The sequence below is a fragment of the Salvia hispanica genome, chromosome 4 (genome assembly GCF_029641045.1).
Source record: "Salvia hispanica isolate PSC_SH4W2 chromosome 4, Shi_PSC_v1, whole genome shotgun sequence".
NCBI classification, from domain to species: domain Eukaryota; kingdom Viridiplantae; phylum Streptophyta; class Magnoliopsida; order Lamiales; family Lamiaceae; genus Salvia; species Salvia hispanica.
Genome location: NC_142695.1, coordinates 16,976,702 through 16,994,922, shown reverse-complemented (window position 1 = coordinate 16,994,922; position 18,221 = coordinate 16,976,702). Strand labels below are relative to the sequence as shown.

Sequence of the window (18,221 nt, the reverse complement as noted above, 5' to 3'; positions counted from 1 at the left end):
AATAGTATAAATGCTACACTGCAATCTATAAATTGCAGTCTAGCGTATTGGATATTGCAGTCGGGAAAAATTGCAGTCTAGTGTATTGGATATTGCAGTCCGTGAAAATTTATCCTTGAACAATTTTTATGATTGCCACATGGCAGCTTATTATTCGTCCACATGTACAAATGATTGGCTAGGAATGGTGGTATGGTGTTACTTTAAGAGATGTTGTCATTTTAACACAATCCTATATATATATATATATATATATATATATATATAGTCCCATTATCCACAAATCCACTCTTAAAGACCGAACCACCGAACCCTACCAAATTAGGGCTTTTAGATCTAGTTTTTTATGGATAAGATACAGAAATTTATAAATTATTTTCGCCTTCATCACGAGCCTATTTTAATTCATCTGAAGGTAAATAAGTCATACTAACATGTTACGAAGATTTAACTTCGTTCCAGAATATATTACTTCATTCTAGTAGGTTTTTACTTCATTCCAGTACGTAAATGTGGTTTCGCCGTCGCGTGCCGTTCTTTCTCTCTACAATATCCATCACCAACGCCATGGCGCTAATATGGTTTAATAAACACATGGAATAATGTAATAAATTATTGGAATGAAGTATGTGTAGAAACATTTGAAGTCCTACGGGAATGAAGTAAAAATCTTATCCAATGAAGTAATAACGTTTCTGAATGAATTAATAAACTCACTTGAATAAATTGCATTTTTAAATGTTAATCAAGCAAAAACCCACGTCAATGAATTTGAATGAAGCATATGTTGAATCATTTCGAAACCTATTGGAAGCAAGTAAAAACATGTTGTAGTTTCAAGGTATTACGTACAGAATGAAGTAATAAACCTATATAATGAAGTAAAATGGGCTTGTAATGAAGCCGAAAAAATTTTCACAGCAGCACATCTCATCAAAAAAACTAGATCTAATGGCCCAGATTTGGTCTCTAGTTCGGTCATTAAAATTGGTTCGACATTGATCACAACTCTATATATATATATATATATATATATATATATAGGGGAGCATTAAGCTCCTTTTACCCCTTTAGATACTATTTCCTTCTTAATATCATCCATTAGATTGATAAAATGGATGGACTAGATTAAAAGGGGAAAATTGACCCCGTGTTGCATTATTAGGTTCATTCTGTGCATTATATGGGTATAATTGTAAAACAACAATGAATAAAAACGGAAAAAGCGAGAATTCAGCGCCATTTTCCATCTACTCACTCTCTCTCTCACTCCAACCGCCTCACTCCTCAAACCCACGATTAAATTTCGTTTCCTCTAATTCCCCCCATTTCCAAACTCTAGCCGCTACTCCAAGCCACCGGAAATCAACACTACCGTCGATTTTCGCCGTTAAATCAAGCTTCTGCCGCCGTTTCACAGTCGAAACCTCACTCCCTTCGCGCGCGACCTTCCAGTTCAAGTCGACAACAAGGTAGAGCTTTAATGATTCAATTTTTCGTAATACCCACTCTTAATCGCCTATTTTCACCGCTGACACACCACCTAATCGTCGATTCAATGTTTTCTCCCAAACAGTTTCAGGTTTTTCGCACCTGTTTTGGTCGATTTTTTTATAAATCGTAAAATTGTGTTATTTTGTGTTAGGTTTCTGTCCATTATTAAAGTTTGTAGTTAATAACTGGTTTACAATTGTGTATTGGGCGATTTTGGAGAGAAGATTGTATCCCGATTTGATTTTTGGTTTGTGTCACAGATCTAGGATGACGAAACGAGGAAGGCCCTTCAGATGCCAACCAACCCAGACTGCAGGTGAGCAATGTGGACAGCCTGTAATTGAGTGTATCTTGTATTTATTTGTGCATTATTTGATGCAATGTGTACATTATTGTATGAATTGTTGTGTATTATGTTTTTGTTTGAAGCTACATAAACCAGTTTGATAAAATGCATGTAAATGAGTGAATGTTGTTATCGTCGGTGCATTGTATGGTCCTATTTGTTCAGTATTGTAGGGAGTTGTTAACAAAATTTGTTATTGGTTTAATATTCATTTGTGCATAACTAGGTATACATTATGGATTTTTGTTGAGTGAATGTTATATTATGTCGTGCATTATTTGATGGAATGTATACATTATTGTAGGAAGTTCTGTGCATTAAGTTTTAGATTGAAGCTACATCCGTCTGTTTAATCCAGATGTTAAATGTACATTATGATTTTAATTTGTGCATTATTTGATGCTATATGTACATTATTGTAGGGACTGATATACATTATGAATTTAGTTTTAATTCAGATGCATTATTTGATTATCTTTGTACATTATACAGTTAGTGTTGTGCATTAATGCGATACATTAATTCACAAATGCGATACATTAATTCATTGGTGAATTATTTGATTACCTTTGTACATTATACAGTTAGTGTTGTGCATTAATGCGATACATTACTGATTTTTGGACAGCAGCGAAGCTGCCAAGGTTGGATATTGACGAAGCAGTGGATGATCTTCTTGCAATTGCAATTGCCCAAATGTTCAGGGAGAGATTGGCTGAACAGCAAAGGGCCGAGGCTAGTTCGTCTCATGAAGACGCAGAGAAGAGGAAGCCGAGGGGAAAGAAAGTCGATCACCTCTACTGTCGACAAACCCCCACCGAGTTCATTGCCTGTATAAAAAGCCTAACTCCACGGCAGAAGGAAGCCGTGAATGAACTGGATTGATCGTATAGATAATCATTGGAAATGCTATTTATATTACTTTTAGCATTATGTTTTTTTGGATAACTAATTTTGGTAGGGAAAAAAATGACTTGTTGCCATGTCTGTTTTGATCCATACATAGTATGCGGAACTACTTGCTAACAGAAGCATATTTTGGTACTAGTATCTGATGTCGTAAACACAACATATATAATGGATGTAATGAACCGAGTAATGCACATAATAGCATTATTAATGCAAGGCTATTATTCGATAATGCACATTAACAAAGTAATGGAATAATGGTATAAATAAAGGGAGTAATGCACAGAAAATCATTATTAATGCAAAGCTATTATTCGATAATGCATGTTAACAAAGTAATGGAATAATGGTATAAATAAAGGGAGTAATGCACAGAAAATCATTATTAATGCAAGGCTATTATTCGATAATGCACGTTAACTCCCGAAAAATGCAAATTTATTATGCATAAAATGTTCACAGCGCTAGAAATAATAAAACTAAGACAACGAAACAAATAATAAAACTGAATACAAGACGAAAACTAATTTTTTAGGTACAAAACACATCAAACTTTCCTCTTGCCTTTACTAAGCTCTTTCTCCTTCGCCATCTCTTTAAGCATTGGACAGTTTCTAGAGTCGTGATGGCCTAACTCATCGCACGCCTTACAACGTCTAAGAGGCCTAATAGCCTCCTTTACAGCCTTTTCTCTCTTTGAAATCAGTCGGCTCGCGGAGCTGCTAGCATGACCCTTGGTCTTTACAACATCCGAAGGATGGACCTCTACTACTTCAATCATGCACCTCTTTTCAAAGGCCGACGTTGGAGGAGTTCCAGCTTGAAGAGAATTACGAAGTTCTTCCAAACCACCTACAAATGCACGAAGCACGTCAATGTCCGTTTCAAACCGTCGAATAAAACCGTAGAAAAGCGATACCCCTTGATTTGAAACAGTGTAACGAACACTATACATAAATAAAAGCATATCAGAATTTATTTTCATTATATGATATCAACCATACATTACATATAAGAAAGAATGCATTATACATTGCTATTCGTACATTATATAAATCCAGAATTACAACATAACAGAGGCGAGAAAACAAAATAAACACTAAACCCTAATACACGAGACTTGTCGCCTAAGCAAAATACTAAACCACATCCACCAATTACTGCTAAAGCCTACTGGACTAACTTCTTCCATTGTTGAACGACACGAATTCGATAATATGGCACGATACGGAGCTGCTCCAATACAGAAAAGACTACTATTCGTACATCATAACACAGCAGCCGAGAAAACAAAATAAACACTAAACCCTAAACCACATCCACCAATTACCGGTAAAGCCTACTGGATAGTTTCAAGTTACATAATCAATTTAATAACAACTTACCTTCTTCCATTGTTGAAGAACACGAAAACGATAATATGGCACGATACGGGGCTGCTCCAATATGGCGACGACGAGAAGTATAAAAAAAAAAAGAAAAAATCGACATCAGTTCTAACACAATGATTTTCGTAACTGGGAGAATGATGGAAGAATAGAGGTAAAAGAGAAGAAATATTTTCTAGAATCAACATAAGAATTACTTAAATTACCTTCTTCCATTGTTGAAGAAAACAAGAAGAATACACGCTTGCTCCAATAAAAGCGAATTTGACAGAACAACGGCTTTGACAGAAGGAGGAAGGACGGCGGCTTTGAGAGAAGGAGGCAGAACGGCGGCTTTGTGCAATGGAGAATGTTAGGAGAAAAAACGATGAAAGAGAAGAAAGATTTGTGAAATCGTAGAAAATAACCGCTGCAATCTTTTGATGGAGATAATTAAGCAAGTTACCATAACCAACTCCAATGAGAATACCATTTAGTCCCTTTTCGATTTTTTTAATGATTAAAATTGAATTAATCAGCCTCTATTTTGGGCCATCAGATCTATAAAATGGAGGGTCAAGATTAAAAAGGAGAATAGAACAAAAGATGAGAAAATGATATGAATACATCCCTCTATATATATATATATCATAAATGATTCCATGAATGTAACCAAAAGAAGCGTCAATAAGAAGCAAATCCAAAACTCAACCTGTTAATTTCACCAAAAACAAATATAAATATAGTATCAATTGTATACTATCAAATTAAAGAAAAGAATATTAATTAGAAAGAGAAATAAAAGTACCCCATAGCCAAACTTGAGGAAAACACCGAGCGATAATGTCCATGAAAGTTGTTGTTCCCATTTTTCTTCTCTTTGTGGTCAAGTAGGTCATTTAGCTGCAAATTGTGAAGGGAAGGCAAAGAGAAAGGCTGAGAATATGATGAGAAAGGTGATGCAGAAATTGTGCCTAAAAAGCCTTATCAAGTAAGTTGGAAATTACATGATAGAGCATCATAAGTATACTTGTGAGTGTAAATTCAAATGCTAATGTGTCCTTTCATGCAGTTCTTGAACATTTGGACTCTTTGTGAATCGTGAATATCTGGAATTTGAGATGAGGCTCCCTAATCTTTCTTTTGAGATTGATTTCGAATGTATTATAGACGATTTCATTTTCATGTGCTTCTTTGTTGGTAATGACTTTATACCTGACAAAATGAACACAACATTATTATTAACCCACTTGACAACATGATCTATATATCATCTCCTTCCCACTTCTCCCTCAATCGTTTATGACAATGTAACGATAGCAAATGATAATAAAACTCATACCATATGATCACATATATAATTAGTACACTAATGCATATTATAGCCAATGGTGGAATAATCTTGATCACGAACCCCACGCGTTGAATGTGCAGAGTGGAGTGAGTGGAGTTGGAATGAAGTAATGGAAATGAAAATGAAGAAGACGTGGGAATTATGAACAGATTTATTTGTTTTAGCTTTTAATCTAAAGTTTATACATTTTTAATTTAATTTTTTAAAATTAAATGGCAATCTTGTATATTTTATATTAATTGCATTTACATCCCTCATCATAAAATAATTATTCAAAACCTACTAAAACTACCCTTTTATATATGGTATAGATTCTTAATGTGGCAATTACCAAAAAATTATTAATAACATAATTAAGATTACTTTGTAAGTACTTCATAATCTTTTGTAATCACGCAGAAACTTTAGCATTTTAGACATATGTATAAGATTACTTGGTATTCTAATGTTATTGTAGATAAACAATTGAGACCTATTTTTGTTGATCTTCCACCATTAAATGTGAGAGAAAAAAAAGTTGTGCAACTGTATTTTTTTACCTGAACTATTAATCAAGAAAAATTCATTTTAGTTGGCTCAAATTCTACTTAAAGTTTATGATACATATTTTATCAATTTAGAAACCACAAAGAAAATGCGTAATATATATTTATCAGTTTTAGAAACCAAAAAAATTAATATGACAGTGACCAAATAAAAATCATTGCATTATATTTTATTTCAATATTAAATGTACATAATACAAATTCATAGCCAAATTAGGTTTTAAAATGAACTAAACTAGTGTAACACCCGTGAAGAGAGGTGTATGCAGTTGGAATAGAGATTGAAGCTGCAGATATATAGAGTAGGAAGCTAGGTTAGTGGATATATGAATTTGAGAAGAGAAGCAGATTTGAAATTGAATGAATATTAAGTAAGGGAAGCTCATATCCTTGGCTGGTTCAGGTATGCATATTTGCTCTTGGTCCACCTGCATATATATGCATCAACAATTCATTTTATTAATCAAAGTTGATCTTACCAGTCCTTCACTCCCGCAGATTTACTCCTCTCGTCATTCTCCGTCAAGGACTCTTCGAATTGCAGGTAACCACGCTCCTATAATTGATTGAAATTTGAGAATTTAAGGAGAAAAAGAGTTACATAGAAAGAGCGCATGAGAGAGAGATACAGAGAGATTCGGAGCTGCAGCCTTGAGGGCGGCGAAGAGGTGATCTTGTTCTAGGATGTGGCGTTGCTTCCAATAACGCGCAATCTCTTCATTTGTCACACTTTGCACCACCACCATTTTTGTTGCGCAACTACAATAATCCAATTTCATTATTTATAAAACAAATTCATTACCAAGTCTCTTAATTATTAATTTAAAATGAATGACACTCAATATTGCCCCCTAGGGCACTAATATCACTTAACTTGCCGATGTATTACTGTCTTACTAAATTTATTTATATATATGAAAGTAGTAGTTATTGATTAAGATTAATTATTTCACCCTATTTATACAACAAATTCATACCAAAGTCTCTTAATTTATAAACAGCCAATAAAAATAGATTTTTTAATTTAAAATGACTAGCACTCAATATTGTCGCCTAGGGCACTAATTTTGACTTAATTTGCTGATGTATTACTGTCTTACTAAATTTATTTATATATAGACATATAGTACTCCATATTGCATGAAATTTAGTAGTTAGATAACCTTATTGTATAAATTTAGGTTATTGATTAAGATTCCAGCAGCCATTGACCATCCAAAAACCTTATCATGTTAATATTTTTAATTATATACTAACGTATAGTATTGCACACTTTTATAGCCAATAATTTATTTTATCTAAAAATATTGATAAGCTTTTAAAAAGTCAGAAGAAGAAGAAGAAGTAAATGTATGCATGTACACTATATTTTTGTTTTTATACACGTTAGAGCACTCCCAATGGTTAGGCGTTAGGGTCGGCGAAAAATCGCCGAATATCGCCGGATTATCGCCGGGCGTTGGGGTGAATTCGGCGATAATTCGGCGTTAAATCTCCCGATTCATCGCCAACTCCCGATTCATCGCCGGATTATCGCCGAATTATCGCCGACCACTGTGGGCGATAATTCGGCGATAAAAATATTTTTTGTTTTTTTTTTTTAATTTCCCCCCTATAAATACACACCTTCTCTTCATTCTCTCCCCATCCTCATCCCTTTTCTCTCTTGAATTTTTTTACTTTGAATTTTTTTTTTCCATTCTTGTACTATTTTTTTTTATTAATTTTCGTCGTTGTAATGTTTACTCGTGTTTAATACAACGAACTTTATTACTATTATTTGTTTAGTCTTATAAATTAAATTACCTAGCTTTATTATATACAAAAATAAAACAATTAAATTACTAATGATGTAAAAATGAAATGTTGAGTTAGGGAGAAATAAGGGAGAAATAAGGGAGAAACCATTGGAGCAGTTGGCTAAAAGTTGGCTAAAAACTGGGGATAAATTATGGTGCTGATGTGGCGCTGATGTGGCAGGAGTTAGGGAGAAATAAGAGAGTTTTTAGCCGGACCATTGGGAGTGCCCTTAGGTGTAGAACTTTTTAAAATAATTGTGTTCGGTAGTTGTTAGCTACACTCAATGTTGGATTTCATTAGCAAGTTGCATCGTAGAAATATATTCATGCTGGATAAAATCCAAGTTGACAAGTTTGAAATTTTAGAATTATATCAATAATCTTTGGATTCAGTAGTTAATTTGATGTTCAAATTCCACTTTTATAAGTCACAGACTTCTAATTCAGCAGTGTTAATTTGGAAATTGATTTGGGCTCATCTGCATGTTTTTGAATAAAAATGTTTTTATCTTCTTTTCTTCTTCTCTTTCTCTTGTCAACCTAACTCCAATGCCTTTTTTTGTCATCTTTCTCCTCTTTCTCACATCGAATAATTTTCTTAGTTCACTCTAGTAGTAGTTGAGATTTGAGTCTTGATAGGGATTTATTCGTGTGTGATCATATAAGAAAATATTATGATGGGAGATAGATAACTGATCAATATAAAACATTTTTTTTTCTTAAAATGGCATCACATTTGAATTTTTTCGAAGCTTAATTTGACTAGAAAAGAAAAGAGGCTGCCTTAAATATGATTAGAACTCACTAAAACTCTTTTTATTTTTTTATTCTTTATTATTGAATAAAAATGAACTAATACATCCTCTGCAAGATTATTAAAGTACAAATGAATATTGGTGAATTTATGATTACAACATGATTGATCTACCGTTAGCTGCAGCATATACAAATACGCCTTTTTTTTCCTATTCTCTCTTTAGATGGATCAACAGAAAAACATCACTTTGTTCTGCTCTAAATTATTTCAATGTTCATATACATTTCGGAGGTGCAAAACGTCAGCATTTGGGATCGACCAAATCTGGACCGTGTTAGAGAAACACCGTCTTGTGGAAGAACCCCCTCGATGTTGGTTCCACTCAGACAAATTCCCAGAACCCGAAAGTAGTAAAGAAGTATTGGCTCAGTTAATTACCACAACAAGCAGATGTATTGGGAATGAATCGGCTTAGCCAGTTAGATAGCTCACAGTCGCTACGTGAAATGAGATATACCACGAAAGCAATGTACGCTGCAGTGCCAGTGGAGACGAGGGATCCAATCAACAAACCATCGACTTCGGAGAGGAAAAAGTGGAGCAAAAGGTATCCATTGATCACCATCACTAGCCCAGCCACCGTCCACGCGGCCCTCTACAGTGCAACAGCAGTGTATTAGCTACTTCAGTTATACTAACTTCAAAATTAAGGAGACATGCATTTCAACAACCAAGAAACTAGCATTTAAGCAGTTAAGTCGATAAAACATTGTACTGTTCAATTCTTGTCACATTAAAAGCCTCCAAGGGTCTCCTTTCACACAATAAGAATGTCATGTTTTGTTAACCGTAAGCAAATAATTTCTATCGAAAAACACGATATCTCATTAAAAGCATATTTTCAAAAGGCATGTCGATGAGTTACACCGTATGCAATAATTTTCTATAGAAAAACACGATATCTCATTAAAAGCAAATTTTCAAAAGGCATGTCGATGAGTTACTTTAGCATTAGACGATTGGAGAATATACTATCCAAGGCCCACTAAATTCCAATAGTTGCAATAGAATTAGGGTGATAATGGATTTTTGACTTACCCCAAGTAAAGGTCCAATCTTGAATGCTCCCATAAGTTGTTCCTTCGACACCAAGGTGAGAAGAGGGATAAGGGCAAAGGGTATCTGTATAGACTGTAGCACGTTGAGCCACTCATTCAGTATATCTAGGGATGATTCTGATTTGTTAAAAACCAATGCCACTATTATAGTTGGTACAATAGCACAACTTCGAGTGATCAAGGCCCTTAGTGACTTCTTTAGACGGAGATTGAGAAAACCTCCCATTATGAATTGTCCAGCATATGTCCCAGTTATTGTACTACTCGTCCCAGCTGCCAATAACCCAATGCCCCATATGTAGAGGATTGGAAAAAGACCACCACCATACTTCTCCTCTAGATACTGTCCTGCATTTACTAGGCCTATATATTCTGCCTGTTTGCTTCCACTGAAACCCTTAGCAAACACGGTTGTCACACATAAGTTGATCAAGAAGGAGACGAAGAGGGCAGCTGAGGACTCGATAGAGTAATAGTTGAGCGCCTCTTGGACCTGATCCTTCTTGTCCGGGTCAATTTTCCTTGATTGTACAAGAGCAGAGTGCAAAAACACATTGTGAGGCATTATCACACAACCCACAACTCCCACAGCCTGCCGGATAGTTCTTGAACTAAGCCGTGGAACCAAAAGACCTGTTAAGAGCACGATTATACAGTTTGACCAAGTCATTCCTTTAAAATGTTTTAAGTAGTATTTTCTATGAGATAAATTTCCCATTTCAGATTTGAGCAATGAGATCATGATAGAGCTTCTAACCTACTATAAGCTCCTTTCTGCTTGGCTTAGCATCAGCAAACATCCAAGCAAATGATAGGCCCATAGTTGAGATAAGAACTGCAAACACAGCTTCCAACTTCCTCACTCCATAGTTTTCAAGAAGTAAAAATATAAAGCTGTAAAGCAATTTCAGACAAAAAATATCAGTCACCAACTCATCACCTAGCAGACAAACAGATAGACGTGTGTAGCACTAAATCTAACACCCTTTCCAGCCAAATATTGCTTTTTCCCAAGAAAAGAACATTTCTAGCCTAGAATATATGGAAAAGGTTGGATCTTTCTCACTCTCAGCAACCAATTTATTAGGCATAAAGGTAATATCCTACGTGTGAAGATAACAAATTCTACTTCAAAAGTAACCATTATGCAGAAATGAATACGATTTCCACCCAAATCTAAAGTTAGTGACGTTAGAAGCATGAAAAAACATATGGTGGTTTCCACATAAGACAAACTAGCTTAACAGACACTTCGTTGAAAGAGCAAAAATTACCAAAAAAATCGCAGTAAAAATTATATTCTGGAGTTACAAGTTAGTAAAATACTCCCTCCGTCCCAAGGAAGATGACCCCTTTCTTGGGCGGCATGGGATTTTATGCAACTTTATTTTGTGTGTTAAATGGAGAGAGTAAAGTAAGAGAGAGGGGATAAAGTAGAGATAAAAGGGGTTTCCATTTTAAGTAATGGGTCTTCTTAGTTGGGACAAACCAAAAAGGAAAGTGGGTCATCTTTAATGGGACGGAGTGAGTAGTAAAACTAACATTTCTACCTTCTCAAAAGATTCGGTTTTTTTTTACCATATGATTTTATCCAGCTTCAATCTCCTATGCTGTCTAATTCAATTTTTTAGGCACACAAGTAAAAACTTCAAAAATATCGATTAAATGAGTGCAGAAAAAGAAATTACCAATCAGCAGCAGTAATTAGAACACCAGCCCAGAGAGGAAGAAACCCTCGGCTCAAAATCTGAATAGCAATGGCGCTTCCGATCACCTCCTGAATATCAGCCCCAATCAGAGCCACCTCCGCCATGAACCACAGCACAATCCTCGCCCAATCCGGATACTCATCGCGGCAGAGCTCCGCCAAGTGCTGCCCCGTGGCAACCCCTAATCTCGCCGACAGCAGCTGAATCAGCAGCCCCATCGCCGTCGCCCACATCAGCAGCCACAGCAGGGAGTATCCCGCAATGGCGCCGGCCTGAAGATCCCCCTCGAGATTCCCGGGATCTAGAAACGCTATGCTCATGAGGAACCCCGGACCGGTGAACATCCACAGCTTCTTCCACGAGAACGGCGGGGCCCCCGAGTAATTGGGGGTATCCAATTCGAAATCGGAGATCAGAATCTTCTGCCGCGCATCGTACGCCGCTTCCTCGTCGTCGTCGAGTTCGGATTGGATCGGAACGGCGTCGGATTTCGGCGAGGCGGATAGGGGCAGCAATCGGCGGGATTCGTTCTCGTCTGCTTGCAGCAGCTGCGCTTCTGATTGGGAATTCCGAGGTGCATGGTTGTCTGGCGGGGTGGTTGAGTTCATTGGATTCTCCGAATTGCGGCTGAGCTTATCTATTTGGTTGGACGCAGTGGTGCCTACGGTGGCAGGCGGTGGCGCGTGAGAGAGAAATCGGATTCGATGAAGGGAGTGGCGAAGCTACTGAATTTATAGATTAGTATAAAAGCATCGGGGCGGTATTGTCATTTCGAAACATACCATTGCCCTTTGTGGTTGCTAAATTCAGTGGTTTTGCTTTTTAACCATTGTAACTATTTTTATTTATGCGAATGCAAATTAATTTTTTAAGTAGGAGTATTGTTTAGAAGAATTTGCGGTAAAGTGTCGTCATAACGAGGCTCTCTCTTTTGATTGAATTTTTCCTAGTCTGGATGTTTGTCATTTGCTATGTAAACGTGGAGTCTGTTCAAAAAGTATACCTTTCACTAGGGGTGAGAATACGGATATCGGGTATTGGGTTTAGCCGTACCCGACCTAATATCCGTCGGGTATTGGATACCCAATATCCAATTTTATAGGATTGGGTATGGATTTGGGTATTGAAATTTAAGATATATCGGGTATTGGGTAACCCGAATGTGTATCGAATACCCGAATATCCAATTTATTATTTAAAGTATTTTTTATATTAGATTTAGCCATTTTTGGCTTCAAGAGCTGGCTAATTTATTTACTAATTACAACTTACTAGGTTAACTTTCTCTAAATTTATATAAATAAGTCAATCTCTCTTACTCTAGGTCACGACTTCTCCAAACTCTCAAATTTTACATATTGCATAACTAACTCATGTGGTTTTTATATTTTAATTAAATGTGTAACTTTTATTATTTTACTTACATATTGCATAATCAATCCCCATAAATATAATCATATACTTTAAAATAAAAGTGACGCATTTTTTTTAATAGTTTTATACTGCAAAATAAAAGCAACATTAAAGAGTCAATTTGAATATTTCTATATTTATAGTTATATTAATATATAAAATTTAAATTTTTTTATTAGTAAAGAGTCGGATATTTTGGTACCCGATACGTCGGATATGGATATCCGGGCCGGATATTGAAGTACCTGAAAATGTATCGGGTCGGGTTTTGGATAGACATTTAGGTGATTTTCGAGTTTGGGTACCCGGTTTTTTCGGGTCGGATATCCACGGATACCCGTATTCCCACCCCTACCTTTGATAGAGATTGTATTCTTACATTTTATTTGAACAAATTAAAAGAAAATGGAGTATACTTCTTTGTTGTATTTTCAATAGATAAAGATTTCATCAAAATACTCACAACTTAGACAAAATGTTATTCATTCTCCTCGAAAAATAGTCAAGATTTTTCATTTTCATATCTATGCTAAATTTCTATGTATATCTAATTAAGTCTATTTTTTCACTAACTAGTATTATCAACCGTGCTATGCACGAGTAATAATATTTTCAAATAATTCTAAGAGTAGATTGAAATACAAAAATAAAGAGTATATAATACTAATGTTTATAGTTAAAAATAAATGTTAATTAAAATAAATATTCATAACATTATAAACAATTCAAAACATCATAAACAATAACAAAAGGACATGTATTTCTCTCATCCACTCTAAATGAAATATTTCACATTCGACAAACAATTTTACACATTTTAATTTCCGATTTGAGTAGAGTAAAATATAATAAAACATAGGACAAATAGGAGATAATGATGCTTATATTTAAGAACATGCATGTATTAATCAAAATAAGATATACAAATAAAGGCAAATGTGTGACTAAGAATCAAAGAGGAAATATAGAATGAAACTTTATTACATATAATATAAATTAACATATTTGAAGAGTTTCAAAATAAAAAATTAATCGTACCAAGTCTAATATTTTTTAAATTTCAAATAAAAGTAAAAACTCATAGTTAGGAAACATGTATATAATACGAAAAAAATAAGAAAATAAAAAGTATAGTTAATAAAAATTTATACAATTTGAATAAATGAATAAATTGTATTATTAATATTTTTCAATTATATAACTAATTCATTTAATATAAATTTTGATTTTTTAAAATTTGAAAATTCACTTGGCATATTTAAATTAGACTTTTAACAAAATATTTAACCCAAATATTACTTAGTGAAGGTCATTTAGCATCCAATTTGATGCATCAACATTTAATACATTGAAACGTAATTCATGTGCCGTCCTCTCTTCTTCTCCATTATTCCCCATCTTAGTATTTCTCAATATTTCCATATAATAAATTTTGGTATTACTATGTTATTAAATACGTTCTTAGTATAAGAAATTCATATCATTGTAATATAGTACAATTAAGTGTAGAAGAATTTGTATATATTTATGATTACAATTACTTTTATTGTGCATACCTTTTTTATTTATTTATTATTATTAGTATTATTATTAGATTTAAAATAGAAAATTCAAAAAGGAATTCGTAAATAAGTCACACTGTTTTTGCTGCATCCGAAGCACTATTTGAATTTGACGTATAACACTATGTTTCCCATTCTTCTCTTCCAACAATCTTTCTTATATAGTTTAAGATTAATAGTACTACAAATTATCGATAGATTGAGTTATAAAAGATTTACAAATTGAAATAATTAAATAGATATGTGTAAGTAATAATGGATTCCATTTTGATGTAATCAATATGTTTAAAAAATAGATTTCAGTAATTGTCGGACACCATTTATGTTACGCAATATTAGTATTAGTATATTACTTATATTAATTACTACTAATTCTTTACTGAATAATTGGACTTAAAAAATTAAAATCGGTCCTTTTTAGATGTACAGAATTTTAGGGTAAAGTTAATGAAGTAAGTAAATGTCAAAATTTAAGAGTTTAAACGGCACCCTCTTTTCTAATTCCAGACTCTCCCACAGAGCAGTGCCTCCTTTGAAATTATTCACCAGGCCTCTTCTACCTCTTTCTTTTTTTACTTTGTTTTAACACTCTTTCATTTCACGATCTTACTTATATTTTCAACCGTTATCATATTTCATTTCCTTTTAAAATTTTGCAATTACCAATTTAATTACAATGGATAAAGAATCTGCCTAAAAATAAAAAATCGTGATAGCATCCAGTTTTTAAACTATTTATCTAATGTATTTCTCGAGTTCCATTTCTACATTTTGAAAAAAGTCAATTTTTTAGGATGATTTTCGCAGGAAGAACTGTTCTTCGTTTATAAAAATTTGATTTTATCGGGGATAGCACGATTGTTCAAATTTATTTTCTACCAGTATTATTTTTCCGTGTTTGTTTTTTATGTTTGTTCAGATTGGAGAAATTTATGTCCCATCCTTTCTATGTTATATTTTCAATTTTTTGTTTTACTATTTTTTGTACTACTCCATTTTTTACTGCAAATCAACACTCATTATTATATTTTTTTTGTATTTTTATTTGTACATAACCATTTTATATTTCAATCTAGATATTATGTTCTTATTTTCAAAAAGTGATTTATGGGCATGTGGTCTGACCATATTTTGGATTGATCCTTATCACATGTTTTCAACATTAAAATCTAGAAATTCTCATTCACAATTAGATCATTCTGTAAGCCATATTTCAACTTTAATGATTTCGATAATGAAATCTAATTCTAGATTTGAATTAATTCAACCACAACACATAGACTATAAAGTGGAGATAGATCACTAACCTCCATCCATGCTTTTCTTGTTTTGAAGAAGATGTTGAATCCACCTTTGATGATTCTCCTCTCCTTGACCTCAAGCTTTCTTATTTGATTCCTTTAATGGACAAAGAATCAAGAGCACTTTTCTATATATATTATATATAACTATATATGTGTGTATATGTTATTTGTTGGTGTGTTTATTTCATGCACACACCATCTCTTTATATAGGCAATAAGTGACTCTTCGTGAAGGGACCAACGGAGGTGTCTTCCCATTAGGAAACCATACTACTTTAATATGGAAATCGACACGCCGATTCGGTAGAATCAGTTTGAAACTGATTAGAAACTAATTCTTCACAATACACTTATGCACGTCTATATTCATTCATATACATGCAATAATTATATATATAACAGTTAATCTATAATAACTGCCATAATAATATATAATCAACTTTAGTGCATGTACGACAACACACACATATATAATCAATTCATACGTACATATATTTGTATTCTTTTCATATAATATATATATATATATATAATATTATATTTGTAACACTATAATTAGAGGTAAGAGAGGAGGGTTATCAATACACCCGATTCTAATTCTTTAATCGAAACCGATCCATTACAGTGTCGTCTTTAATATTAGAATCCCTTTTAACTATCAATATTTTAAACTTGAACTTTAATTTAAACCAATAGATACATAGGTCATATAAGAATATAAATATTCTTACATTCTCCCACTTGACCTTTGTATCGTCTTGATGGTTTAATAACCATAATGCGCACTTTTATATCAAGTTCAAAATATCCTTTAAATACCATGATAAAATTAGAATTGATCGAATCATGGCGGTCACACATCATTAAGCGACATGATTCCTTCCATGTATCACAAATCAATTCCAACTTTACATTGTCCTTTCATTGAGATGAACTTTTATTCTCAATTCATCATATGTTATCCAACAACCATAATTGTATACAAACTATAATGATAACATATTTAATAAACAGAAACATAAGTTTTATTGAATTCAAAGTGTCTTACACTTTACAAGCATAATACAACTAAAATAGCAAGGCTTTATCTATAATACCCATACGCTCTACATGGCCAATAAACATTTTGGTAGTCCTTTAGTTAACGGATCCGCTACCATCATATCCGTCCTAATATGCTCAAAGAACACTCTTTGTTTCTGCACTTCTTCTTTAACAGATAAGTATTTTAGCTCCATGTGCTTAGCCCCTTTCGAGTACTTATCATTCTTTGAAAAGAAGATAGCTGCGGAATTATCACAATATATTTTCAGCGGCCTAGCTATAGAGTCGACAATTTTAAGCCCTGAAATAAAGTTCCGCAACCACAATTCGTGAACAGTGGCCTCAAAGCATGCCACAAATTCGGCTTCCATAGTGGAAGTAGCAATGACAGACTGCTTTCCACTTTTCCATGATACTGCCCCCTCGGCTAAAAGGAACAAGTAGCCAAACGTCGATTTTCTACTATCAACGCACCCGGCATAGTCTGAATCTGAATATCCAATGACCTCTAGATTATCGGATCTTCTATACGTAAGCATGTGCTCTTTAGTGCCTTGCAAGTACCTGAGGACTTTCTTTGCAGCCTTCCAGTGATCCATTCCGGGATTACTTTGATATCGACCAAACATACCAACCGCAAAGGTGATATCTGGTCGCGTACATGTTTGAACATAGTTCAAACTCCCAACCACTGATGCATATGGAATTCTTTCCATTTCCTTACGCTCCAATTCATTTTTAGGACATTGCATTTTACTAAACTTGTCTCCCTTCTGAATTGGAGCAATCCCTACAGAGCACTTTTCCATTCTATATCTCTCTAAAATCTTATTGATATATCCTTTCCAAGATAAACTTAATAATCCTTGTGACTTATCTTGAAATATTTTTATTCCGATCACATAAGATGCATCTCCCATATCTTTCATTTCAAAGTTCTTAGAGAGATATTTCTTCACATCATGTAACATACCCATGTCATTTGCAGCAAGCAAAATATCATTAACATATAAGACTAAAATTATAAACTTACTCCCACTGATTTTTACATAGATATATCGATCAACAATGATCTCTACAAAACCATATGATACAATGATATCATTAAACTTTATATACCATTGTCTAGAAGCTTGTTTTAGTCCATATATTGACTTCCTCAACTTACATACTAAGTGTTCTTGTCCCGTTGCCAAAATCCTTCGGGCTGGTTCATATAAACTTCCTCTTCAAGTTCTCCATTTAGAAAGGCGGTCTTTACATCCATTTGGTGTAGCTCGAGATCATAATGAGCCACCAAAGCCAAAACAATTCTTAAAGAATCCTTCTTTGCAACTGGAGAGAAGGTTTCTTTATAGTCAATGCCATCCTTTTGGGTGAAGCCTTTAGCAACAAGGCGAGCCTTGTATCTTTCGATGTTACCTTTCGAATCACGTTATGTTTTAAAAATCCATTTAGAACCAATGGTTTAAAAACCTTTAGGCAATTCTACTAAGTCCC

General features: G+C 33.9%; 1 protein-coding gene and 1 pseudogene across 1 annotated transcript; both read right to left on the bottom strand.

The window, feature by feature from the left end:
• Nucleotides 1-8,603: 8,603 nt before the first annotated feature.
• On the bottom strand, nucleotides 8,604-12,171 carry LOC125196307 (metal transporter Nramp2-like). Its single transcript, XM_048094764.2, has 4 exons — nucleotides 11,378-12,171; nucleotides 10,447-10,583; nucleotides 9,670-10,322; nucleotides 8,604-9,226 (listed from the first exon to the last, which is right to left on the bottom strand). The coding sequence occupies exons 1-4, from the start codon at nucleotides 12,004-12,006 to the stop codon at nucleotides 9,002-9,004; spliced, it is 1,644 nt and encodes a 547-aa protein (XP_047950721.1). The 5' UTR covers nucleotides 12,007-12,171; the 3' UTR covers nucleotides 8,604-9,001.
• A 4,612-nt stretch (nucleotides 12,172-16,783) lies between these two features.
• Nucleotides 16,784-17,530, bottom strand: LOC148927371 (secreted RxLR effector protein 161 pseudogene; annotated as a pseudogene).
• Between the last annotated feature and the right edge of the window lie 691 nt (nucleotides 17,531-18,221).

Bases quoted from the DNA above. Each gene is read 5' to 3' on its own strand.
- LOC125196307 (XM_048094764.2), bottom strand. From the start codon at position 12,006: ATGAACTCAACCACCCCGCCAGACAACCATGCACCTCGGAATTCCCAA. The intron at 10,584-11,377 runs GTAATTTCTTTT...ATTGCTTTACAG, and splicing joins CTAATTACTGCTGCTGATTG to CTTTATATTTTTACTTCTTG. The intron at 9,227-9,669 runs GTAAGTCAAAAA...GTTGCACTGTAG, and splicing joins AGATTGGACCTTTACTTGGG to AGGGCCGCGTGGACGGTGGC.